The sequence below is a fragment of the Podarcis erhardii genome (genome assembly GCF_964252035.2).
Source record: "Podarcis erhardii genome assembly, chromosome: 15".
Lineage (NCBI taxonomy): Eukaryota > Metazoa > Chordata > Lepidosauria > Squamata > Lacertidae > Podarcis > Podarcis erhardii.
In genome coordinates this window covers 10,246,889-10,273,679 of record NC_138505.1, presented here as the reverse complement: position 1 = coordinate 10,273,679, position 26,791 = coordinate 10,246,889, and the positions used below count along the sequence as shown (strand labels likewise).

At 48.4% G+C, this 26,791-nt stretch overlaps 2 protein-coding genes across 5 annotated transcripts in view; both read left to right on the top strand.

Moving 5' to 3' along the window:
* Nucleotides 1–3,757, top strand: part of ENTREP3 (endosomal transmembrane epsin interactor 3) — a 34,050-nt gene extending 30,293 nt beyond the window's left edge. For all 4 annotated transcript variants that reach the window (XM_081840981.1, XM_081840980.1, XM_081840979.1 and 1 more), the window contains exon 12: nucleotides 770–3,757. In XM_081840981.1, coding sequence (XP_081697107.1) covers nucleotides 770–934 — 165 coding nt within the window. In that variant the 3' untranslated portion in view covers nucleotides 935–3,757. The remainder of the gene's footprint in view (nucleotides 1–769) is intronic.
* A 10,839-nt stretch (nucleotides 3,758–14,596) lies between these two features.
* Nucleotides 14,597–26,791, top strand: part of LOC309329887 (lysosomal acid glucosylceramidase-like) — a 42,554-nt gene continuing 30,359 nt past the window's right edge. The window contains exon 1 of the mRNA XM_081841090.1: nucleotides 14,597–14,695. The gene's annotated coding sequence lies outside the window, so the exon portion shown is untranslated. The remainder of the gene's footprint in view (nucleotides 14,696–26,791) is intronic.

Genomic DNA, 26,791 nt, shown 5'->3' with positions numbered 1-26,791 from the left:
TGCTTCAGAAGGTATTTGCTAGGTTCGCCTTTGAATGCAGCCTGAACTGAATCCCTCCCTCCTGTTAACAACACAGTACAGTATCTGAAAATGCAACGCAGCCGGCTTAGCTTCAGGCTTGTGGAGGGTGGGGAGGCGAGCAACCACCAGCATAACCTCTTGTGCAACAGCTGCTAGGTCTGCATTTTTGGAGCAGGAGGATGGAAAAAAAGAAGTATCTCTGGAGAAATCTCCATGGGCCCCTAAGACAATTTTTTACTTTTCTGCCTCGCCCGCCTAAAAAGAAGAGCTGAACTTCTGTTGCGAACCTCTCTGAAACAAGTCTGGCTCTTCAATAATAATAATAATAATAATAATAATAATAATAATAATAATAATAATAATAATAATTTATTATTTATACCCCGCCCATCTGGCCGGGCTTCCCCAGCCACTCTGGGTGGCTTCCCAAAAAATATTAAAATATTGCAATACATTTAGCTGCTAGAAGCCGTGATTCCTGTTTTGAAAGCGCCGCTTGCCAATCTCTCTGTGAGGTCAGAGCTGCTCTCCTTTCAGTATGATTTCTCTTTAAAAATAAATTATTAATGTTATAGAGTACAAATTAGAAAAATTACAAATATACATTTTATACAATTTTTTTTTTAGTACGATTTCTCAAGCTGCACGGCCAAACCTTAGCACTGCTAACAGGGTTCAAGGGCAGGGAAGAAAATTGCAGCTCTGGCTTCATCTTCCTTTACAGGCTGTCATTTTGTTTTTCTCTCAGGTGCCCAGGCAGAGGCTGGAGCGGAGCTCTCCGGAAGGGATTCACCTGCAGAGCTGCGGGGACCTGAGCTCTACCTCCTCCTTGCGGCGCTTGCTCTCTGGCCGCCGGCTGGAGCGAAGGCGCCCCCACAGCCTTAGCGGACTCGTCCGAGAGAGTAACCTGTAAAAGGGCGTTCAACGTGCGTCTTCCTGATGCCAACGATTGGGGCTGCTTCGGGCCTCGGATCAGGAAGCCTGGGGCTAGATTTCTGGAGGAACAGGATTGGGGCTCCTGTAGCAAAAACAAGCAAAAAACCACCCACTCTCCCACCTCAGTCAGGAAGACAGAAGAAAGGAATGCAGTGTGCAGGAGTTCCGCCCTGCGGAGATGGTGCAATGACCAGGTGTTGATTGATGGGCCCATGAGAAGCATCGTTCTCATTCGCTCTGCAACCTCCTCCAGGTTGTGTGGCGTGGGAAGGAGCACTCGCTCTCCAGTGACTCCTGAGGACTTGTACGATGGGGAGCTGGCAAACGCTGCAGTCAGCAGCACTCTTGGCTCCCGCAAATTGACTTGTATGTATCCAAGGAAATGTTGACTGCCTGCCAGCCAGCTGCGGCACGCAGCGGCAGAGGCGGATGCCTTGCACAGGGCAATGGCTCGCTTCCCCACATCCTGATGCTTCACGGCGTTGTGTGGCGGGGTGTGTGTGTGCATGGCAGCCGCTGTCCCGTCTGAAGAGATGCGCGCCCAGGAATCCCGCTTGACCTGGCAAAGGTTTCCTTGGCACGAGAAGAGGGGTGGGGTGGGAATGATCCCAGCTCTTCTATGCACATTTAATTGACATCACCAGGGATTTCCCTGCATGGCCACCTGAGAGGTACCCTACCTGGACTTCTCACCTCCAGCTGCTGCTCCCCCTCCCACAGCCCCCCCATGCACACACACCATGTCCAGGAGCTCAGCTGCCCTAGCGTATGTGTAACAACAAACCCTTTGCCTACTACTGATACCTCACTTTTAGCTGTGCCTTTGATTGACTGTTTGGTTGGTTGGTTGCTTCCTCTCTCTACCCAGGTGCTGGGACAGGGCCAGATGAATTCTCTGGAATCACTTTGGAGAGAAAGAGAGCTTCCCACTAGGGTTGCCGGGTCTCCCAAGACTCGTAAAGACCAAAGCTGACTCATCTGCCCCAAAGCTGCCTCTTTCTCACAGTGGCCCCAAACAGAGATGCCTTTGGGACTCCCAGAAAGCAGGGCATGAGGGCAAGAGCCGTCCCTCTGCTGCCTCACCTCTGCCCTGCAAAAATAGACTGCCTCTAAGCCTGCAGGTTCTGTTGATAGCCACCTCCTCCTTCCCTAACCTTTTAAAGCAATGAGGCAGAAGGTGCCGAGCCTAGGAGCTTAAAGGGTGAGGCCTGGCCACTGGTGGGGCAAGATGGGGCTTAGCATTGCACGGTGTGGGGTGGAGCAGAGCAGGTCTGGCTCCAGATCTGAGGCAAGCCCCAGCCTACCCCAGTCTCGTGTCATGAGTGTATTTTTCCCAGAATGCCCTTCCAATGACCCTGTCGTGGGGCACTGTGGGAATTTTGTTTCAGCGGGCGGCAGGCAGCTATCAAACCACCACTGGGTTTCTGGCAACTGCGGTCAACCCTGTGGACATGCGGGGGCCTCAGTGGCTGCCCTCGGGTGCTGAGTGCTGGCGCCAGCCCTGGGCAAAGGATGGCACATCTCAGGCGGCAGGGGGAAGGGAGTCAAGTTACACCTGCTGCCTCTGCGCAAGAGGAGTCAGAGCGAATAACAAAATGTTCTCAAGTCAAGCAGCGACTTTCCCCACTTCCTTCACTTGACGCTGACCCCTTCTCATACTGATCTATTTTACTCCTCACCTCCCGTTAATAATTCGGATTAATCGTCTACTGTCACAATCAATAGGAAGAGTTGAGCAGACAAATAAATGCTATCTACATTGTTAACAAGGGACACGGGTGGCGCTGTGGGTTAAACCACAGAGCCTAGGGCTTGCCGATCAGAAGGTCGGCGGTTCGAATCCCCGCCATGGGGTGAGCTCCTGTTGCTCGGTCCCTGCTCCTGCCGACCTAGCAATTCGAAAACACGTCAAAGTGCAAGTAGATAACTAGGTACCTCTCCAGTGGGAAGGTAAACAGTGTTTCCGTGCGCTGCTCTGGTTCGCCAGAAGCAGCTTAGTCATGCTGGCCACATGACCCGGAAGCTGTACGCCGGCTCCCTCGGCCAATAAAGCGAGATGAGCGCTGCAACCCCAGAGTTGGCCACGACTGGACCTAATGGTCAGGGGTCCCTTTACCTTTAGATTGTTAACAGTTTCAGTTAACAAGCATTCTTCCTTGCAGAGTCCCTTACTCCGTCCCAACCCAAAACTTACAACTCCTGCCCCCCCCCCCGGCACCTGCTCTGGCCTTCTTCACTTGAAGACTCTGAGAAGGGAGGCTTTTTAGCCCCTGGCAACCTCAGATCAAACTCCGCAAGACCCGGCAACCCTATTTCCTGTTGAAGGAGGAAGTCTGCATGTACACCAATGCCACACACAGCCCCCAACCGGTTTGGTTCCACGCTTTCCTCTGTCGTGTGTCCTCCCACTCTTACCTCGCTCTTTTGCAACACAGGTGCGCACATCTGTAAGATGACAGGGCTCCCTTTTCTCTCTCTCCTTTTTGCAGAGCTGTGGGGAGTACGTGGCGGGGGGGCAAGGGTGGGGTGGAGAGCTCGGTTGGCAAGGAGGGCTACTGACTCTCCCCTCCTTGCAATGATGCCTATGTTCCCTTTAGCAGTCGCATGTGTCAAACAGGCGGCATTTGGCCTGCGAAATGTGGCGATGCAGGTGTTGCCAAATTTCCAACCGTGGCTGCTAAGAAGCAAAGGAGCCAAGTGGAGTTGGGAAAGCTGGCGCCCTGGGAGACGCTCACCACTGTCAGTTTGAGTTGCACAAATACTTATCTGAGATAAACCAAATAAAGCCATATCTATCTAATCTGTAGCTGCTGGTTTTTGTAAGAGGACTTCATTAAAAAAACACCTACACACAGCTAAGATCTCTCGCAGACCTTGTTTAACATCTGATTTGGTTGCGCTACGCTGATGTAGGAATTAGGCAATGCTTTGTCTTTAGTAGAACATCATGCGATTGTTGTTGACATGTCTTCCCATTATACAGTACATTGAACCCACACATTTCACAGCCGTTCCTTATTACTTTCTAGGTTGAATCTGCATGAGGTCTTATCACTTCTCACCTCCCAGACTGGAGTCTGGTGTAATTAGCAATTGCTTGACACCTGCAGTTCACCAAGTGAAGCCTTTTCTCCTGTTGCTGCATGCCCTGTATTGCCTGTCTGCTAATTTAATAGCACAGGAGCCAAGCCAGATGGAAAACGGTGGCTACCCAGGTTGTCACGGAGTCCTGACAATCAAATTGTCGGATGTCCAATGAAGACTGGAAATGAAACTAAAAGCATAAAGAAGTCAGGAGGGGATGGAGGGCTGATGGGGTGGGGTAGGGAACCGATTCTACTCATTTGAATGTGGCAAAATGTGAATTATTTGCAGACGCTGTTCAAAACCACGGAGGGCTCTTCAGTGCAAACTCATTAACTGAAGGACGACCTTTCAGTGGGCTTGGGTGCTGTGTTCACCCCAAGAAGTTAGAATTTTTAGTTTGTGTCCTACTTAGTTGGGGTTGCTTTCCTTTGAAAAAAATGTCACCGGACGATTATTGGGGGGGGGTTCTTTTTTAAAAATGGTGATTATTTAGAAATATACAGGTCTGTCAATATATGGCAGTGATGGGGAGCTGTTTTCAGACTGAGGGCCACATTCTCTTCTGAGCTACCTTTCAGGGGCCACCTGCCAGGGGTAGGTGGGGCTGGAGGGGAACAAGGAGTGTGAATTTTACCTCAGTATAGGAGGCTAGTTTCTGCACACACTCGCTATTGCTGATATTAATATTGTGCAGCATGAAGTGTTTGGATGCATAAGAACTGGCTCGTTTTGGAAAGAAAGCATTGTCCAGACCCATAAAACTATTATTCAGAGTTTACTTGCAGAACTCATCAAAAATGGAACAAAAAAAACAGGAAATGATACACCCAAAATATCCATTAGATCTTGGGCAATGTCCAGCACAGGCTCAGCATCTTCTTAGAAACAAAAGATAATTTAAAAAAAAATCCAAACTGTGTCTCTTCCCCCAAAGCCTGCATTCCAGCCCCCATCGGCCTAAGGCTATGCAGCTTTTGGAGAGCCATTTGCATCCTTTTGTTCTCTGTCGGGTTCAGAGAAACACTGAAGCCACCAACCAACCTTCCAAGATGGCAGTTTTGGAATCCCACACCTTCGTCACCTGATCTAAGGTTACAATACTCACCTGTTTGCTGGCAGGAAACAACCATTAGTTAATTTATCAACTCAGCAGAAGCTCAGAGAGAGCTTGCCATTCCATTGCCTCCAACATTTCTCCAATGAAAATAGGGACATCCTGTTCCATAATAATACATAATAGTTTTATTATTTATACCACGCCAACCTGACTGGGTTGCGCCAGCCACTCTGGACGGCTTCCAACATATAAAAATAATATCAAAACATTAAAAAATAATAATACAGGGCTGCCTTCAGATGTCTTTTAAAGGTTGTAGCGTTACTGATCTCCTTCGCTCATGAGTGGCATAACTCTATACCCTCCAATTTTTCTCAGATGAAAATAAGGAAAAACAGGACATTCAGGGATCAACTCAGAAACCGGGATGGCTTCTGTAAATCCGGGACTGTTCCCTGGAAAACAGGGACACTTGGAAGGTCTGCTATTGTTTAGCTTCAGTGGAATCTCCCCTTGTTAAACCTTTTCACCAGTACACAGACATTCCTATTTCGGTGTCAATTCAGCCAAGACCTAACACTGACACAACCCTCTTTGCCCACCATCCAGGACTGTAGAGAGTCTTGAAAGCCAGAGGGGGAGGCATAGACGGCCGCATTTGACCCCCAACACTTCACTCTGAGTGCTGCCCCCCCAGTCCTGGTTTGCAATAGACCCTGCTAACACACACACACACACACACACACACACAGAGCTCTGTCTTTATTTTTTTGAATGAAATGAGTTAAGCAATTGGATTCGAATTCCAAGCGAAAGAATAGGGCAAACGTGTGGCTCACAGTATAATCAGCAGTGGCTGATAAAATGCCATTAGAACGAGGTGATCAAGATTGTAAGGACGTTGAAGGAGAGATAATTGTTTTCATTAATGAGATTTCTGTGCCAAGTATTTGTTGAGGCCGAGTCACACAAAGTGTGCAATTTGTTTATGGATTTGACACGGTGCCAACTGTTTACAGCAAGGGTGCATAACTAGGGCACCCCAATGTTTTCCCCCCCTAGATCCCATCATCGCTGACCATTGGCCATGCTGGCCACTGGGACTGATGGGAGTCCAGCAACATCTGGAGGGCCACAGCTCCCCACCCCTGTTCCACAGAGCACAGTAGATTTGTAAATATATCAGCAGCTTCAGACTGGAATCCCCATTTGAAACTATTTTTGGGGATTCTGGGGAATGTGGCATTATACATTTCTTCATCCTAAAAACCGCATCAGCACTATGCCTTTAAAGTGCTGTGATACCATTTTAAACAGTCATGGCTTCCCCCAAAGAACCCTGGGAACTGTAGTTTGTTACAGGTGCTGAAAGTTGTTAGGAGTGGGGGGGCCACCAGGTGGCGCGTTGGAAGATGGCCGACAATAACATCTCTCTGACCCATACGAGGTAATTAAGGGACTGCTATGGGAAGTATGCAGTCTTCCTACCCCCCCAGGAGACGGGGGGCGCTGCCTTGCCAGCGGTGTTCACAATGCACCCCCTGATCCGAGAGATGGGGGTGCCGAACACTTGGCACGAGCCCTCGGTGAAGTCAGATCTTCCTGACGCCAATTCCAATTAGCGTGTGCTGGTTAGCTTCAGCTCAGAATTATAATTGGAAACATACGATTGGAATGAAGCTGAAGCACATACATCAAGTAATGTTCGAGAGATAAGACTGCTGATTAATGGATCTCTGTGACCGGGAGTGACGGATGGATAAGTAAATCTTCTGATGAATCACCACTAGGAGACTGTATGTTTGGAATGAAGGGGGCGGGTGGAGGAAAAAACTTTTTTTTCTTTGCACGATGTGATATTAATAACCCTTCACCCCAGATAGAAATAAGATCGTTGCGTTTTTACTAATCACAAGCAGGAATTCAAGAACTGTGTGGGATGGATTATAACAGGAGAGAGGATTGGTGAACGGTGAGAAAGAGGAAAATTTTTATGACGCAGTTAAAAAATGACGTCTCGCCAAGACAGGCTTGCCGGAGAAAGAAGGACAGGGGGAGAAGAATCAGGACCATTCGAAAGAGAAGGAATGTTGGAACGCAAGATTGACCTAACAGAGCCTCCTGATTCATTTGATTTATTTGGCAAGCCTGAGAAAAGTAAAGGACAGACCAAAGATCAAATATTTTTTTATGGAAGCGTTGAACAGAAGCTGTCCCTGAGCGATATGGTCTTTGGAGAGTACAAAACCCACACAGAGGATGCCTGTTTTCAATCTGCTTGTGAAAATGATCAGAGATTGCAAAGAAAGGAATATACGATAATAACAAGAGAAAGAAAGTAATAAAGGACTATCTGGATTGAACTGGATAGAACTGTCTAATTAAAGCAGTAATATAAGTGATGTTTGGACTCGTTCGGAGTTTTGGACTCGTGCAAAGCTTGATGTATGGGTACCCCCAACAAAATTTAAAATTTGGCTGTATAATTTGGAACTAATGTGATTTGGATAATGTGATGTGATTGGCCTGTTAATAATTTTTTTTTTTAAGTTGTTAGGAGAAACACACCCCTTCCCCTCACCAAAGTACAATTCCCAGAGTTCCCTGGGCAGAGGGATTGATTGTTAAACCACTCTGCCCAGGGAATTGTAGCTCTGTCAGGGGAATGGGGGGGGTCTCCTAACAACTCCCACCACCTGTAATAAATTACAGTTCCCAGGAGTCTGGGAGGGGGGAGGTCATGATTGCTTAAAGTGGTATAAAGGTAAAAGGTAAAGGGACCCCTGACCATTAGGTCCAGTCGTGGCCAACTCTGGGGTTGCAGCGCTCATCTCGCTTTATTGGCTGAGGGAGCTGGTGTACAGCTTCTGGGTCATGTGGCCAGCATGACTAAGCCGCTTCTGGCGAACCAGAGCAGCGCACGGAAACGCTGTTTACCTTCCCGTCAGAGCGGTTCCTATTCATCTACTTGCACTTTGACATGCTTTCGAACTGCTAGGTTGGCAGGAGCAGGGACCGAGCAATGGGAGCTCACCCCGTGGCGGGGATTCAAACTGCCGACCTTCTGATTGGCAAGTCCTAGGCTCTGTGGTTTAACCCACAGTGCCACCAGCGTCCCTTTAAAGTGGTATAAACAGCTTTCAATTTCTAGCACAGATAAGGTCTAAGCGTCCATTAGACTCTCTCTGTTGTTTTTGCTGCAACGAAAACAAAGATGACAGCTACGTTTCTGGAATTTGGCAGATTTAGGAATGAGAGGTTTGAGGGATGTCAAAATCTATTTAAAATGGCATGTTGGTACATCGACTAGGATAGGTTATGGAAAACCCATTGATCAGTTAAAAAGATGGCCTGGGTGGTGCTGAAAAAGATTTTTAAAAATGAAATACAGTAAATGTAACTATGATTAATAAATAATGTGTGCAAAAACATCGCCTTGGTGGCTAGCCCCACCTCGTTCCTTCCTACCTCCCACATGGAAGATGACAGTGGCCAAAATATGTGATGACTTCCCATTCCATACTGTACTTGAATGATGATCTGTCCCACAGGAAAGAGGAATTTGGTTGAGGGTTGATTCCACCCTGCTACCCGCAACAGGGTCATGTGCCATTGACATGTAAGGCCAACATTTTTGGGCCGGTAGGAACATAAGGAACATGCCCTCCAACATTTTTCTGATGAAATAGGAGCAGTTTTGTAATTTATACTCTGTCTACCTGAGTGGTTTCCCCAGCCACTCTGGGCTGCTTCCAACATATACAAACACACACACACACACACACACACACACACACACATTAAACTTTTTTTAAACAAACCTTCTCTGTATAGAGCCACCTTCAGATGTCTACTTAAGGTTGTATAGTTACTTATCTCCTAGGCCTGGGGGGGGGGTCGCATAACTCCATAAGGTAAAGGTAAAGAGACCCCTGACCATTAGGTCCAGTCGTGGCCGACTCTGAGGTTGCGGCGCTCATCTCGCTTTACTGGCCGAGGGAGTCGGCGTACAGCTTCCGGGTCATGTGGCCAGCATGACTAAGCTGCTTCTGGCGAACCAGAGCAGCGCACGGAAACGCCATTTACCTTCCCGCCGGAGCGGTACCTATTTATCTACTTGCACTTTGAGGTGCTTTCGAACTGCTAGGTGGGCAGGAGCAGGGACCGAGCACCAGGAGCTCACCCCTTCGCGGGGATTCGAACCGCTGACCTTCTGATCGGCAAGCCCAAGAGGCTCAGTGGTTTAGACCACAGCGCCACCCGCGTCCCATGCACAACTCCATACCCTCCAACATTTCTTTGATGAAAACAGAGACGTCCTAGGGGAAAGTGGGACATTCCGGGATCAAAATGATGATGACGACGAAGATGAAACAGGACATCCCTGTTTTCATCAGAGAAATGTTGGAGGGAATGGGCTCATTCGCCTAAGAATGCCCCTGATTCTGGCAATGGACATAAGGATATGTACACTGGAGTCTGGTTCCCAAGCTCTTCCTTCTCTTCTTTCAATGCCAAGATGGCAAAAAAACTGTGCTAACTCAGCACGCTTGGGTATCAGTACTTGCACTGAATTTATGGAGAAGCTCAGACTCTTCTCTGGCATTTCTGAGGGAGGTTCCTGGCCTTGGGAGAGAATAGACATTAATCCACCCTTCCCCACCCTGTTTAATAGGCCAAGTGTACACTTAATTAAGTGCTTAAGAAGTCAGACATCAGAAGAGCCGTGGCAGACTTTGGTGCCTTCAATTTCAGAGGTCCTCTGCCTGACAATTTTCACGACCAGCCTTGATCCTCAAGAGCCCTGCTGGATCACACCAATGGATCATCTCTTTCCGTATCCTGTTCTCACAGTGGCCAACCAGAAGCCTATGGGAGGAGGCTGTGTGAGCTGGATCTGAGCGCAAGAACACTTTCTCTGCTTGTGGTTTCCAGCAACTGGTTTTTAAAGGCTTAATACCTCTGAAAGTGGAACATAGCCTTGATGGCTCCTAGCCACGGATAGCCTTGTCCTCCATGAGTTTTCCTCGTCCTCATTTAAAGCAATCCAAGTTGGTGCTCCATCACAGCCTCATGTGGGAGGGAGTTCCATAGTCTAAGTATGCGCTGCGTGAAAAACAACATTCTTTTATCTGCCCTGAATATTCCAACATTCAGCTTCTTAACCAGACCTTCCCAGTGTCCCTATTTTCCAGGGACAGTCCCGGATTTACAGAAGCTGTCCCTGTTTCTGATCTGACCCCAGAATGTCCCGCTTTTCCTTAGGACGTCCCTATTGTCAACCGAGAAATGTGGGAGGGTACGGAGTTATGTGACCCACGCCAAGCCTTTAGAAGACATCTGAAGGCAGCCCTGTATAGGAAAGTTTTAAAATGTTTAATGTTTCATTATTATTTTATATATGTTGGATTCAGACATGAATCGATTCAAAGCCTTTTCATAAAAACAAGGTTCGATCAGAGCAGCATTTAACAACAATAACAAAAAGCCTTGTGCTTGCCATCTCCTGCAATGTACCATTTTCAGTGTAAGCGCCTCGGGGCAGGAAGCTTATTCTGATTTTTCGTTTATAAGGTAAAGGGTAAAGGGACCTCTGACCATTAGGTCCAGTCATGGCTGACTCTGGGGTTGCGGCGCTCATCTCGCTTTATTGGCCGAGGGAGCTGGTGTACAGCTTCTGGGTCATGTGGCCAGCATGACTAAGCCGCTTCTGGCGAACCAGAGCAGCACACGGAAACACTGTTTACCTTCCCGCCAGAGCGGTACCTATTTATCTACTTGCACTTTGACATGTTTTCGAATTGCTAGGTCGGCAGGAGCAGGGACCGAGCAACGGGAGCTCACCCCGTCGTGGGGATTCGAACCGCTGACCTTCTGATCGGCAAGTCCTAGGCTCTGTGGTTTAACCCACAGCGCCATCAGCTAATCAGCAATTTAGTCACTGCCCCAGTGAGCAGGTTTTAACAATTCTTTCTCTGTGTTTTGCCCTCTTAACGGTCTTACAACACACCTCTTTTAATCGCTTGTCTTTTTTGCCTCTTGGTACAGAAAAAAATGTTCCAGTGCGGAATGTTCTCTATTTCAGCCAGGTGCGCCCTCTTCTAGGAGACACCATTCCGTTTTAAGAACCTGCACATTCTGTCAGAGGGAGGGTCTGTGTTCCCTTGAGAATCAAGACGTGGCCGACCTGTTCTCTTGCATTGCCAGTGGCCCCCAGTGACCTGGGTATTGTTTCTTAATGTCCTAGGCTAGCTCAGGAATTCCTCTGTAGCTTGTATTTCTCTTTTCCCATCCCAAATAGAGTGGTACCTTGGTTCTCGAATGGCTTGGCTCCCGAACAAATTGGCTCCCAAACACTGCAAACCTGGAAGTAACTGTTCCGGTTCGCGAACGTTTTTTGGAAGCCGAAGGTCCGACGCGACTTCCGCTTGAGTGCAGCCAATCAGAAGCTGCGCCTTGGTTTTTGAACGGTTCCGGGACTTCCGGAACAGATTGCATTTGAGAACCAAGACACCACTGTAATCAAAATCCCACCATTTATTTATATCAATATACAGTCACACCTCGGGTTACAGAAGCATCAGGTTGCGTTTTTTTCAGGTTACGGATGCTCCGAAACCCAGAAGTACCGGAACGAGTTGCTTCCAGGTTTTGGAGTTTGCGCATGTGCAAAAGCGTTAAATCGCGCTTTGCCAGTGGCGTAGCGTGGGTTGTCAGCACCCGGGGCAAGGCAAGTAATTTGCGCCCCCTAACCCATGGATTTGCGCCCCCTAACCCGTGGATTTGCGCCCCCTAACCCTAACCCCCAGATGTTGCGCCCGGTGCGGCCGGCCCCCCCTGCACCCCCCACGCTACGCCAGTGCGCTTTGCGCATGCACAGAAGCGCCGAATCGCAACCCGCGTGTGCGCAGACACGCCGCCGCAGGTTGTGAACGCTGTGGCTTGCAAACGTGCATCCCGCACGGATCATGTTCGCAACCCGAGCGTCCACTGCACACAACTTGCCCATGTGCAGAGGGACATCCTAAGAGGAAGCAGGGCATTCCGGGATCAAATCAGAAACCAGGACGGCTTCTGTAAATCCGGGACTGTCCCTGGGAAACAGGGACTCTTGGAAGGTCTGGAATGTGTCCTTGAGCTCTTGACTTGCTTTGTGGGTGAAGTGAGTCTGTGTAGAAACCAGCCTGCTGGACAAAGACAGAGGAGCTGTTTCCAACTTATTCCTGCTCAGAGTAGGCCTGTTGAAGATAATAGGCCCGAGTTCACCATGCCCACTGGTTTTAGTTTGTCCACTTTGAGCAGAACCAATGCTGATGCAACCCCATAACAACCCTGTTCCGTTTTGCCTCTGGCTGCTCTCGCCCCAGTCATATGTGGACCCCAGAAGAGAATGCAGCCCCCAAGCTGTATTCAATTTTACCCTGTGTCAGTTTTATCACATGCGTATCACAACTTTGTCCTCACAAGGAGCCTGCGAGGGAGGTTAGGTTGATGGCCTATGAGATTTGTGGCTGCCTTCCATGTTCCCCATTTGAACCACAACACCACATTTGGCTTCTCAGGACTGCAATCCCAGTTTATGATAACGTTATGTGCTTTTAAAATTAAAAACTAGACAGCATCTTAAAACTAGACGGCATCTTAAGAAGCAGAGACATCACCTTGCCAACAAAGGTCTGTATAGTTAAAGCTATGGTTTTCCCAGTAGTGATGTATGGAAGTGAGAGCTGGACCATAAAGAAGGCTGATGGCCGAAGAATTGATGCTTTTGAATTCTGGTGCTGGAGGAGACTATTGAGAGTCCCATGGACTGAAAGAAGATCAAACCTCTCCATTCTGAAGGAAATCAGCCCTGAGTGCTCACTGGAAGGACAGATCCTGAAGCTAAGGCTCCAATACTTTGGCCACCTCATGAGAAGAGAAGACTCCCTGGAAAAGACCCTGATGTTGGGAAAGATGGAGGGCACAAGGAGAAGGGGATGACAGAGGACGAGATGGTTGGATACTGTTCTTGAAGCTACGAACATGAGTTTGACCAAACTGTGGAAGGCAGTGGAAGACAGGAGTGCCTGGCGTGCTCTGGTCCATGGGGTCACGAAGAGTCAGACACGACTAAACGACTAAACAACAACAAAATTAAAAATGGTGGAGAGCAAGCCTGATGAGAGGGAAGCCTTTCCCTGAAGGCCTTAAACCATGGGTAGGCAAACTAAGGCTCGGGGGCCGGATCCAGCCCAATCGTCTTCTAAATTTGACCCGCGGACAGTCCGGGAATCAGCGTATTTTTACATGAGTATTTTTATTTATTTACTTATTTTGGGGAGGCAACAGCTCCTGTGCCCCCTGGCAACACCCATGCTCCCCACCCAGCCGCCAATCCTTTGAAAGTCCAAAATGGCCAGAGGTGAAAAACTCCAAATTAAAAGGGTGCGAGAGGTCAGGAACCACACAGAGATGGTGAGGACATCATGTGGACCCCTTGCTTTAACTGGGAGACAGGGAGGTACAAATGCATTTAAGCCACATACCATAGCTGTCAACCTTCCCTTTTTTTGCAGGAAATTCCCTTATTCCAGCGCCGTTTCCCGCTGCTTCCCGCTTATTTCCCAGATTGTTAGATATCCCGTAGACTGTCCCCGGGACAGGTGAGGCTGCTGATCCTTTATTTTTGAATGGCACATACATTTAAGCCACATCCCACAGCACATTTCAAACACATTACTTGCACCACAGAATCCTGGGAACTGTAGTTCTCTCTCTCTCTCTTTCTCACACACACACAGCCATTCCCAGCATCCTTAAACTACAGTTCCCAGGATTCTTTTTTTGGGGGGCGGGGGTCATGTGTTTTAAACATGCATTGATTAAATGTATGGCGTAGTAGATCTACCCATATTATATTCACCATGGAGTCAGCGAGCTGTATTTTTACAGATGACGTTTCTGTATATGATGGAAGCTGTTAAAGAGTAGCTGGGGCGACCCAGTCAGATGGGCGGCGGTACAAATAATAAAATTATTATTATTATTATTAAACACTTTTCCGGGCTTATTTTTTTGTGGGAGGGGGGGGAGCGGAGCGATGAAAGGAGGCTGGGGGAGGCTACGACAGCAGATGACCGATCACGATTTACCAATTATTATGAATCACGATTAATTCCAGAGGGTGAATGACAACGGGAGTCTCCGCGGCAGCCAAGAAAACTGGGTCGACCCTTTTGCAACCCAACAGATCGATTGGGGAGAGGAAGCAAAACTTTCCCACGCCGGGAGAAATTTCCTTGTTTTAAGTCTCTTTGCAGGGCGGATCCGACCCTGCGGCATCTTTTTTGCTCCGAAGCAAGCAACTGCCTCCCTCGAGCCTAGGCTTGCTCCTAAGTAAACGAGCCCCTTCTGCTCCCATGGGGTTAATTGCTCGGCGGATGCCCGGTGCCGGCAGGGCGAAGCCCGCCCCGCCCGCAGGTGTCATGTGACCGCAGATCATATGATCACCTCGCCTTGGGCTGGCTGTAAAAGTCTAGCTGTAAAATCGTAATCGGCTGCTTCCTGGTGGCTGCTGGAAAAGGAAAAAGATACCGACTTTCGTCTTGCTGGGTAAGTGGGTCTCTTTATATTTTTATCTTATTGCTGGGGAGAGATGCTTCTGACCCAACCCACTGCGTTTCCTGGCACCAACTCTTTTATGAGCTGGCTTAAAAGAAGGCTACCAGATTTTTTTCAATGAATCCGGGGACACTTTAAATAAAAAATAAAGTAAAATAAAATAAAATAAAATAAATACTACACGTTCAGGACGTTGATGCAGCGATGGCGGTGGCAGAGGGGCAGCCTCCGCCTTGACCTCAACCGCCACCTTTCCCCTTCCTCTGAGGCTTTTATCTCCTTTCTCCATGAGCCTGGGCAGCCCCTGACTTGTTGGTTCTTCGGTGGTGGTGGGGTGGGGGAAGCGGTGTGCGGTGGGTCAGGCATGGAAGGCAGAGAAGGAGGGCGGAGAGCGGCCCCAATCCCATTCCTACTTGCGTGCAAGCAGCAGGGGGTGGGGTTCACATTGCCTTTCGGCATAGCTGTCAACCTTCCCTTTTTTTGCGGGAAATTCCCTTATTTCAGCGCTGTTTCTCGCTGCTATCCCAGATTGTTAGATATCCCATAGACTGTCTCCGGGACAGGTGAGGCTGCTGATCCCTTATTTTCAAATCCGAAAGTTGACAGCTATGCTGCTGACCTCTTATTTTTGAGGCTGCTGATCCCTTGTTTTCAAATCTGAAAGTTGACAGCTATGCCTTTCGGAGCAGCCCCATCCCAACTCCTACTTGTGTGCAAGCAGGAAGGGGCAGGGATCTCTCAGGCAGCACGATGCCTCCCTTTCCATCGGAGCAGCCCCAATCCCGTTCCTACTTGCCTGCAAGCAGAAGGGTGTGGGGATCCCTCAGCTGGGAAGGGAGGCTTCCCGTTGCCTAACTGAGAGATCCCTGCCCTGATTCCTCTTGCATGCAAGTAGGAGTTGGGATCAGGGTTGCTCCGATAGGCATCATGAAGCCTCCCTTCACAGCTTAGTTGCTGGGGTCAGGGAAGGTGGAGGCAGCCCGGAAGCTGCATCTTTGAGGCCCTGCACCACCATTGTATGGGGACTTCGGAGCAGCCCCTGAAGCCAGCAAGAGTCAACTGCTCTGGGCTGCTGAGACTGCCGCTGCTGCGTTTCCCAGGGGACATTCCAGGGATGGAATTTGTCCGGGGACTTATTCGCAAATCTGGGGACTGTCCCCAGGAAACGGGGATGTCTCTAGCTTAAAACTAACGTCAAGTCTCTCACCCCCACCTCACCTCCTACCTTTAAATAATTATTGTTAGGGTGGCCATATTCCAAAGGTTCCTGTGCATTGTAATTATTGTGTATAGAAAAGGGGATTCCGGCTTCTCTGGTGAAATCCAGCTGCTTAAAGACGCCTGCATGGGACACGGGTGGCGCTGTGGGTAAAACCTCAGCGCCTAGGACTTGCCGATTGCATGGTCGGTGGTTTGAATCCCCACGGCGGGGTGCACTCCCGTCGTTCGGTCCCAGCGCCTGCCAACCTAGCAGTTCGAAAGCACCTCCGGGTGCAAGTAGATAAATAGGGACCGCTTACCAGCGGGAAGGTAAACAGCGTTTCCGTGTGCTGCGCTGGCTCACCAGATGCAGCTTGTCACGCTGGCCACGTGACCCGGAAGTGTCTGCGGACAGCGCTGGCTCCCGGCCTATAGAGTGAGATGAGTGCACAACCCTAGAGTCTGTCAAGACTGGCCCGTACGGGCAGGGGTACCTTTACCTTTTTAAAGACGCCTGCCCCCTATTATTATTATTATTATTATTATTATTCGCCTTGCCTTATAATGCTTGTCAGTTCATTAATAGAAGGCGGGAGGTCTCTGCCCCTAGATGCTTACAGTCAAAAAATCGCTGCAGAAGAGAGAACACCCGAGGGAATGGAGTGGGAAGGAGGCTTAGGTGGATTATTTAGATTTCATAGCGTTAGGCTTAGATACTGTAGGTGTAGGAAAAGGAGAAATTTGGAGGGAGGGAGAGTCCCCACTGCTATATGTACATGCTGTGTGATTTATAGGAGGTTTGTTGCAGTTTTCTACTGCGGGCCGGAGGGTCACCTCAGCAGCATATATTCAAAGCACTAGACCAGCCTTTCTCAACCTGTGGGTCCCCAGATGTTGTTGAACTACAACTCCCATCACCCTAGCTAGCAAGGCCAGAGCTCAGGGACGATGGGAGTTGTAGTCCAACAACATCTGGGGACCCACAGGTTGAGAACCGCTGCACTAGACAGTCACAGTTTGTCCCCCCCCAAAAGAATTCTGGGAATTGTAGTTTGTTCAGAGAGTTTGGGGGAGGCCCCTATTTCCCCATATGATTCCAGTTAAATGGAGCATCCCTCTTCCCGGGGAATTCCCCCCTTTGTGAGTGGGCAAGGTGCAGAGTGGGTGGAACCAGTTCCGCTTCTTCAGGCGTGCTGGGACTGAGTCAACAAACCAAATCCTGTAAAGCCAGATGTCAAACCGGGTGACAAAGTACAGGAACATAGCATTGTAGAGTTGGAAGGGGACTCCTACGGTCATCTAGTCCAACCCCCTGCAATGCAGGAATCCTTCACCCAATGTGGAGATCGAACCCCCAACCCTGAGATTAAGAGTCCCATGCTTTGCAAGGTTTCTTCAACCTTTTCAGACCTGGGGCCACTTTTAACCCAAACAGGGCTGCTGTCAAGGTTACTGAGGCACCGAGATGCTTAAGGTCTTCTGCTGAGGCTCTTTTCCATGGAACTAACGCAGTGTTGTCTACACTGACTGGCAGCAGCACTTCAGGCAAGGGTTTCCACCCGCAACCCCACCTGGGAATGCTGGGGATTTTGTTTGGGACTTTCTGCATGTATAGGAGATGTTCTGCCACTGAGTTTAAAAGGTAAAGGGAACCCGGACCATTAGGTCCAGTCGTGGCCGACTCTGGGGTTGCGGCGCTCATCTCGCTTTATTGGCCGATGGAGCTGGCGTACAGCTTCCGGGTCATGTGGCGAGCATCACTAAGCCGCTTCTGGCGAACCAGAGCAGCGCATGGAAACGCCATTTACCTTCCCGCTGGAGCAGTACCTATTTATCTACTTGCACTGGTGTGCTTTCGAACTGCTAGGTTGGCAGGAGCAGGGACCAAGCAATGGGAGCTCACCCCGTCACAGGGATTCGAACTGCTGACCTTCTGATCAGCAAGCCCTAGGCTCTGTGGTTTAACCCACAGCGCCACCTGCGTCCCTGCCATCGAGTTTATGGCCCTTCTATTCTGCATGGGGATTTGCAAACTGCTTGGCTAGGCCTGCCCCTTTAAGAGCAGCCTAGGGTGTGGGAATTCAAGCAGTGATGCTTTTCTTGTTATGGAGATAAAAATGCAGATAAAATCTTGGGCTGGAACTGAAGTGACTGGGAGGCGGGGCGAGAGCACTTCAAGTGCGGGATTTCTATCTAGCGTGTTGTATTTTGTAAAAAAAACCCCACACACTGTAGAGCATGGGTAGGCAAACTAAGGCCTGGGGGCCGGATGCGGCCCAATCGCCACGGGTGGTCCGGGAATCAGTGTGTTTTCACATGAGTAGAATGTGTCCTTTTATTTAAAATGCATCTCTAGGTTACTTGTGGGGCATAGGAATTCGTTAAAATTTTCCCCAAAATATAGTCCAGCCCCCCACAAGGTCTGAGGGACAGTGGACCGGCCCCCTGCTGAAAAGGTTTGCTGACCCCTTCTGTAGGTAAAGGTAAAGGGAACCCTTACCATTAGGTCCAGTCATGACCGATTTACTCATCTCAATTTACTGGCCGAGGGAGCTGGCATTTGTCCACAGACAGCTTCCGGGTCATGTGGCCAGCGTGACTAAGCCGCTTCTGGCGAACCAGAGCAGCGCACAGAAACGCCGTTTACCTTCCCGCCGGAGTGGTACCTATTTATCTACTTGCACTTTGACGTGCTTTCAAACTGCTAGGTTGGCAGGAGCAGAGACCGAGCAACGGGAGCTCACCCCATCGTGGGGATTCGAACCGCCGACCTTCTGATCGGCAAGTCCTAGGCTCTGTGGTTTAACCCACAGCACCACCCTACTCTAGAGGAAGGGTAATGTTCTGTCTGAGGCAGTTTGTTCACCTGTGGTTCCCAACCTTGCACTCAGCTCTCACCTGTGGCTCCTGGAAGCTGTCAGCATGTGACAGCAGCCATACCCTGGGAATGGCTTTGAGTGAGGGGAGCCAATGGGTCTCTCTTTTTTTATATATAAAGATATTTATTACTTTTAAAGCTTACAAAATAGGAAAAAGAGAGAGAGAGAAAAAAAACACAAGGGAGAAAAAAAACAGGGGAAAAAAGCAATACAATACACAACCTAACTAAACAAATTAAACTAAACTAAACCTTGGGACTTCCGGGTTAGCGCCATCGGTGGATGGCGGAGTTCCTCCGATCGGAGGAATGGGCTCCGTGGAAACTGGGTCTTCCCGCCACGGCGAAGGCGGGGACCCGCTAGAAATCCCAGGTGGAAGAAGCCTGGGAACGTGGGGTTCGGCAGAGCACCAGTAGTGCCTCCCCTACTCGCGGGGAACCCCTTTTGGGGCTCCGGAGCGAAGTGGGGTGAGCAGCGCGGTGCATCGAACCGACTGCTACTTTCACGGAGGGAAGCCGTGCCGCCATCGCCGGAGAGCGCTGACTTTTTTCTGACGACAATTGGACTCTAAAACAAGTACCCATGAGTAAAAACGGAAGATTTGATTAAGAAAACTACAAAATTTATGAATTAGGTACGTCGCGGGAAGGTTTAAACAGGAAGTCCGCCTTCCGCTTTATAAATAGACTGAAGCAAAGATCTTATAAGCTAATCAGCCTGGAAAATTGACTTAAAGACTGAAATTTCCTGCATTTATAAACAACAAAATCCCCCTTGACAGCAGGGGAAAAGGGGGAAAAATTTGATCTCCTAAGCCTGCGGGGAGAGAGTAAAGGAACATAAGCCTCCATCGTCCCAAACCTGGGGACGGGGTGTCAGGACAGAAAGTTTTGGAGATGCCCATCGATTGAAAGTGGTTTACTTTTGACAGACAGTAAAAAGAAGAGAAATAAATTAACTTTAATGCCGCTTTCTGCATCTTGCATGTTAAGGAAACAAAGTATTTGAAAACCGAAAGCAAAGTTTCCTTTGTTGGATACATTTTAAAGATGGATGTGAACTGAAATTGTGTCCCCTAGAGGGAGCTTGTCAATTTGTTGCTGCAGTTTATAGTGAAATTATACAATTGTGGGAATTAGACCGCGGGACCAGCCGCCTGACCTTGAACAGCAATGTGCCGAGAAGAAACTTTGTTGTCTGACCTTGACAGAATAAATGCTAAGCTACAGCAGCTGCATGAGAAAATGGACTTAATGAACAAAAAGTTAGACTCTATATCTGTTGTAGCCAGCAAATATGAACCAACAGAAAATAAGGATAAAGAAGTTCCACAACAACTAACTCAGGAAACTGGCTTGACAGGGCAAGTCCAAGGGCAGATGATGACGGAAGAGGTTGTGATTGCACTTCAAAAGATACAGATGGAGAAACCTAAAGTCCTGCATGACCAAAAGTCGCAGTACTGCAAGATTGAATACGATGTGTCTCTGGAAGTGTTTGGAGTTAAGGAAGCTTTCAGCTCTGGCGGGACTCTGGAACGGGTTGATAACTACTTCTGGAACAACTATTTTTTGGATTACAAAATTAACCTGGGGGAGTGGGACTCTGGGGAATGGGCTAGCTTGATGAAAGAAAATGGAGATTACTACCGATTGGAGTTCCCCGGAAGCCCATCTCCCAAGGAGAAAGGGAAGAAATCACGAAAGAAACCAACAAGGAACAGGGAAGGGTGTAAGAATAAACAGGAACAAGAAAATCTGCAGAGGGGGCACGGAAGTGACTTAAGAGCCTCGGATATCAGAACACCAGATTGATGGACTGGATGTGAGACTGAAAGGACTGACATAACCCAAAACCAGGATCCACCATCTCTTCTCCCTGGTCTCGGATTCTGCCAGTCCTTTCCGTCAATTCCATATAGTCCATCAACCTGGAGATCTTATGTCCGAGGCTCTTAACTCTTTTCCAAGTCCCTTCTGCAGGTCTTCTTCATATTCTTTAATGCTAAAGAGCAGGTCTCGGGGAGACTCCAACCTAACAATGCTTTTGTTCCTTCTCGACAGGTCATCCAAATTTCCATAATTAAAGTTAAGATCCATAAAGCATTTCAAAACATGTTTCAAGCTTCCTCCAAATCCAAAGGCCCCCAGAACTTCAATCTCCTCCTGACCCAAGTCATATCCCAAAAGTCCATTAATCCCTGCATAGAGGGATCTTTCCAACTTTCCTTTTCTAGTCCAGGCCAGGCTCCGATCTTCAAAATCTGACTTTTTCTAGTCTCAGTCATAAAGGGCCTCAACTTGTAGTCCTCAATTTGCCTCTGTAAGGCTAAGGCTCCCCCTTGTATTACTTTAGGTTCGACAACAGCAACTTTCTCCTTCTCCTTTTCAACTTTCTCCTTTTCTCCTTTTCATTTGTCCTGTTGAAATAGATTCCTGTGCCAAATCCTGAATAATTTCTTTATTGGTGCTCACTTTTGGTTCCAAAATGTCAATTTTAGTAGTCATAGCATCCATCTTTTTATGAAGCTGTTCCAACAAATGGTTTATCTTAGAAAATGCAGTCCATAAGGCTTCTCCTGTCAACATTCTTGAATATCCAAGGTCAATCTCTAGTTCTCACAGTTCTTATCAAGCAGCTGGAGATTTCCCAGCTCCACTCTTGTAACAGTTTCAAAAGCTCCCTCTAGAGGGGAACAGTCTCCACTTGTATCAATCCTTTCAAGCACAACTCAAGCAATAAAGTTAGTTTCAATTTTCAGTTACTTTCCTCCTTTTTAAACGCAGAAGGGGACAATGGAAACAGTATCTTTCTCTTATTCAGCTAGCTGTCAAATACGTTCTGCTCACAGTCAATGAATTCTCCCCAAACGTCTCTCTCTCTCTCTCTTTTTTTTTTGGCAGCCCGTTTCCAGGTTCAGAACAGTGGTAATTTGATTTTTCACTCTCTCCTGCAGGCTCGCTAGGTCCAAAATTTCCCCCCTCTTCTCCTGCTTCCAAGGGGGGTTTGATAATTTTAACCGATGGAAATTTAATCCTTTGCCAAAGGCTTTCTGAGACTTTAGCTTGTAACGTCTTTGCTCCAATCTATTTACAAAAGAGGAAGGCGGACTTCCTGTTTAAAACCTTCCTGTTTCTATGCCAAATTAAGGTATTTAAAGATCCAATTTTCCGTTCTACTCACGGGTTGTTGTTTAAAGTTCAATTGTCCACAGGAAAAAGTCAGCGCTCTCCGGCAACAGCAATGCGGCTTCACTCCGTGAAAGAAGCAGTCGATTCAAAGCACCGCGCCGCTCATCCCACGTCGCTCCGGATCCCCACAACAGGGTTTCCCCGTGAGCAGGGGAGGCACAAAAGGTGCCAGCCGAATCCCAGGTTCACAGGCTTCTTCCACCTGTGATTTCAGTGGGTCTCCGCCTTCACCATGGCGGTTCAGACCCTACTTTCCACGGAGCAAGTTCCTCCCGATCGGAGGAGCTCCGCCATTGCCGGAGGCGCCAACCCGGAAGTCCTGGGAGCCAATGGGTCTCAAATCCTTGGTGAGTGAGGGGCTTCCCCGGCATGCAAAGACAGGCTCTGGCGGATGGAGCGGACGAGACCAGGATTGGGTCAAGAAGGGGATTTCTTCACATGCTGCTGAGGGAAGTGAGGGGCAGATTGGGCTCGTCCACCTGGGAAGGGAGCCTATCTCAGAGAAGGAAACCTCCGATCCTAAACCTCCGCTGCCTTGTGGGATATTTTCAGGAGAAGAAAAGGGTCAGGAGTAAACCCTACACAAATCCAGAACAGAGTCCCTAAGATGCGAAAGGAAATCGTAAGATGTTGTTGTTGTTTAGCCATTTAGTCGTGTCCGACTCTTTGTGACCCCATGGACCAAAGCACGCCAGGCACTCCTGTCTTCCACTGCCTCCCGCAGTTTGGTCAAACTCATGCTGGTAGCTTTGAGAACACCGTCCAGCCATCTCATCCCCTGTCGTCCCCTTCTCCTTGTGCCCTCCATCTTTCCCAACATCAGGGTCTTTTCCAGGGAGTCTTCTCTTCTCATGAGGTGGCCAAAGTATTGGAGCCTCAGCTTCAGGATCTGTCCTTCCAGTGAGCACTCAGGGCTGATTTCCTTCAGAATGGATAGGTTTGATCTTCTTAATCGTAAAATAGGCACAGTTATATTTGTGGGTCGAGGTACAAAGTCCAGGTCACGAAAGAGAAGTGAGAATAAAAGCTGTCTTCCAGTAAAGTGAGATGTGGCAGGTGAAAGGTAAGGACCCCTGGATGGTTAAGTCCAGTCAAAGGCGACAATGGGGTTGCGGCGCTCATCTCGCTTTCATGCCGAGGGAGCCGGCGTTTGTCCACAGACAGCTTTCCAGGTCATGTGGCCAGCATGGCTAACCTGCTTCCGGTGCAACGCAACACCGTGACGGAAACCAGAGCGCACGGAAACGCTGTTTATCTTCCCCTCCGTAGCGGTATCTATTTATCTACTTGCACTGGTGTGCTTTCAAATTGCTAGGTTCGCAGGAGCTGGGACAGAGCAATGGGAGCTCACTCTGTCACGGGGATTCGAACCGCCAACGTTCAGTCTGGCAAGCCCAAGAGTCTCAGTGGTTTACACCATAGCGCCACCCATGTCTGGAAATGTGACAAGAATCTCCTGGCAAATGGTTGTCTTGAAAATTATAGTTCCTGCTGTGAGCAAAGCTATTTTTCCTTCTGCCTAATAACAGTGGGTCACCATTCTGCCACTAGGTCTGAAGATGGCTCACCTTCCTCCTCCGCTGTCTCTTGTGCACACCCACACCCCGGATGTGTAGTATCATAAATTGAGTGAAACATCTGGGTTCCCTATCTGTACGTGACATCTATGATAATAATAATGTATTATTTATATCCCGCCAGTCTGGTTGGGTTTCCCCAGCCACTCTGGGCGGCTTCCAACAGAATCTTAAAATACAATAACCTATTAAACATTAAAAGCTTCCCTAAACAGGGCTGCCTTCAGATGTCTTCGAAAAGTCTGGTAGTTGTTCTTCTCTTTGACATCTGGTGGGAGGGCGTTCCACAGGGCGGGTGCCACTACCGAGAAAGCCCTCTGCCTGGTTCCCTGTAACTTGGCTTCTCGCACTGAGGGAACCGCCAGAAGGCCCTTGGCACTGGACCTCTCCCTTTGGCACCCTTAGCTGTGGCCTTATCTTGCCTAGGCTGGGGTGCGGCCTACCTTACGTGGAAACAACCAGCAATTTGGGACACACGTTGCCAGGAGGAAGAGCTGTGGACCTACTTCCAGACTACGTGTTCTCTGATTGGTTTGCGGGAGCGTAGAGGATGTCGGCTGCTTAATGTGCGTCCATAATTCCCGCAAAGAGGGACTCCCTGTTTAAACCAGAGTTTTCCAAACCGTGTGTCGTGACATGTTAGTGTGTCGGCTGCAGTGTGCGGTTGTGTCGTGCAAATGCTCCCCATGCTCCTCCCGGGGCTGGAAAGGGGCTAGTTTAACCCCTGGTTTGCTAGTAAAACTGGATGACCGCATTGCACAACGATGCGTGTCTAAAAATTGGGTCGCCAAAGTGAAAAGTTTGGAACGCTCTGCTTTAAACCACAATTGTAGTTCTGGAAGGGGAATAAGGGGTGTCTCCTAACAGCTCTCAGCACCCTTAACAAACTGCGTCTCCCAGAATTCCTTGGGGAAGCCATGACTGTCTACACTTCTAATACATTCGTACATCGGAAGCCAAACGCCTTGCGATTTGGGACATTTGGCTCCTGAATGCCGCAAACCCGGAAACGAGTGTTCCGGTTTGTGAACGTTCTTTGGAACCTGAATGTCCAACGTAGCTTCCAATTGGCTGCAGGAGCTTCTTTTTTTGATATAATTTTTCTTAACAAACCAATCAAATCACATTAATTCCAAATTACAGAGTCAAATTTTTAAATTTTTGTTGGGGGTACCCATGCTTTGAGCTCAGAAAGGGATCCAATCATCTCTCTTGCTGCTGCTTTGATGTTCACAGTTCTGTCCAAATAATATTCACATTTCTATCCATTCTTCTCTATGGTTTTCCTCATCTTCTTGTTGTTACCGTATATTTTTCCTTTCTGATAGTCTCCACAAGCGAGTTGAAAACAAACGTATTATAGTCCTGTGTGGATTTTTCATTTCTCCAAGAGCTATATTCAAACAGACAGACGCCATTTCAACACTTCTGTACAAAACAATCTTAACGTCTGCCCATTAATCTTCGCAGGCCTGTCACTCTCTCCTCAATCTTCTTAGGGGGTTCTGGCAGGTCATACTCAGAGTCCAATATGATGACGAAGCGGTTGGCCTCCTCCCCCTCGATCGTAAATCTTGCAACAAAGCCTACCTCTGGCGAGTCTCTTTTTATAAACTGTGTCATTCCAAAAGCCTTTCATTCCTTTCCAGATATTCCACAGACCATGTCTTTGGTTAGTAATTCATTTCCACACAGTTCTTAATCATCCCGCTTATAATTAATTTGTACAATGTTTCTTCTGGGGGGATTGTTAGGTAATCACATAAAAAAGATAAAAAGAAAAGCCCCCCCCCCCCGCTTTCTGTCCCATTCCAACATACCAACAGCTTTGATGTGTCTTCTTCTTGATATATTTTCCTTTTGGATCCAGCCCGTCGCTCAACTTCACAGAGGTCACTTCACATAGCAGTCTAAACTCCCGTTCTTCACTCGAGACATGTGCATTTGCTGCTCTCTAATTGTTTATTTTGAGCTGCTGCAACCAGGCGCGCGATCAGAGACAGCGTCCGGGAGAGCCATAAACCCACACAAGGGCTGTGCGCCTAGTGCCCTCACCCCCTGCATCTTTCGAACTCGGGGGTGATTTATCGGCAACCGCAGGTGAAGGCAGTGTTTCCCCATTCCCTGGGGTGACAAAGGGAGGCTGCATACTCCCATATCAGCCTCTTAATTACCTCGTGTAAGCCAGAGAGATGGTATTGTCAGCCATCTTCCAATGCGCCCCTAGCGGCCCCCCGGCTGCAGGAGCTTCTTGCAGCCAATCGGAAGCTGCGCCTTGGCTTCCGAACGTTTTCCGTTCAACGGATTCCAGCAGAGGTTATATTTTTTGAGAATCCTCTGGAAAAACAATCTCTCAAAGGACCTGCTGATGGCATTTTACCATTGTACTGTGGAGAGCATATCAACTGATGGTCTGTGTGTGTGGTTTGGCAGCTGCATGGTCAGGGGAAAAACAATGCTGTCCAGGGTTGTAAAGACTGCAGAGAGAATAACTGGGTGCACTCTTCCCACCTCGGATCAAATCTATGCTTTCAGGTGCCATAAGAAAGCTGCAGAGATAGCGCAGGATAGTGCGCACCCCGGAAATGACCTCTTTCAGCTTCTGCCTTCTGGAAGAAGGGACAGGGTTATAAAGACTAGGACTAGCCGCTTGAGAAACAGTTTCTACCCAAATGCGATTTTGGTTTTAAACTCAGTGCAAGGAGTCTCTTTGGGAGTATATTGTATTTTAAAATGGGGTATCAGAGTATTTAGAGGGCTAACCAGGCTGGGATAGCTGGGAATGTTTTATGTAGTTTTGTAGTAGTTTTTCATAAGTTTTTCAATTTCATTGTTCTGCATGGGACAATGACAATAAAGATATCGTTTATCGTATATCATATCGTATAGTAGGCTTGTTGGTTTTGGAATGTCTTGTGTAGATTTTTCAATTTCGTTGTTCTGTATGGGACAATGACGATAAAGATTATTGTATTGTACCGTACCATATCGTATATGCCTTAATTGGACACAGCCCTCTCAGCTGGAGGGTGGGGGCTCTGGATTCTGCCACAGCCCTTGGAGCCAATGATGGGTGCTGCCTTGTCTCTCAAGCACCAGGTAAGCTTGTTCCCATCTGCCAGCCACCTCACACCCTGCAAAAAAGAGGAGGCGGATGTAACAGTTAGTTTCCCCGGAGATGAGGAAGCAATGGGGAATTACAGTCTGGAACCAGTTCCTCGTACCAGTCTGTGGTTTGGA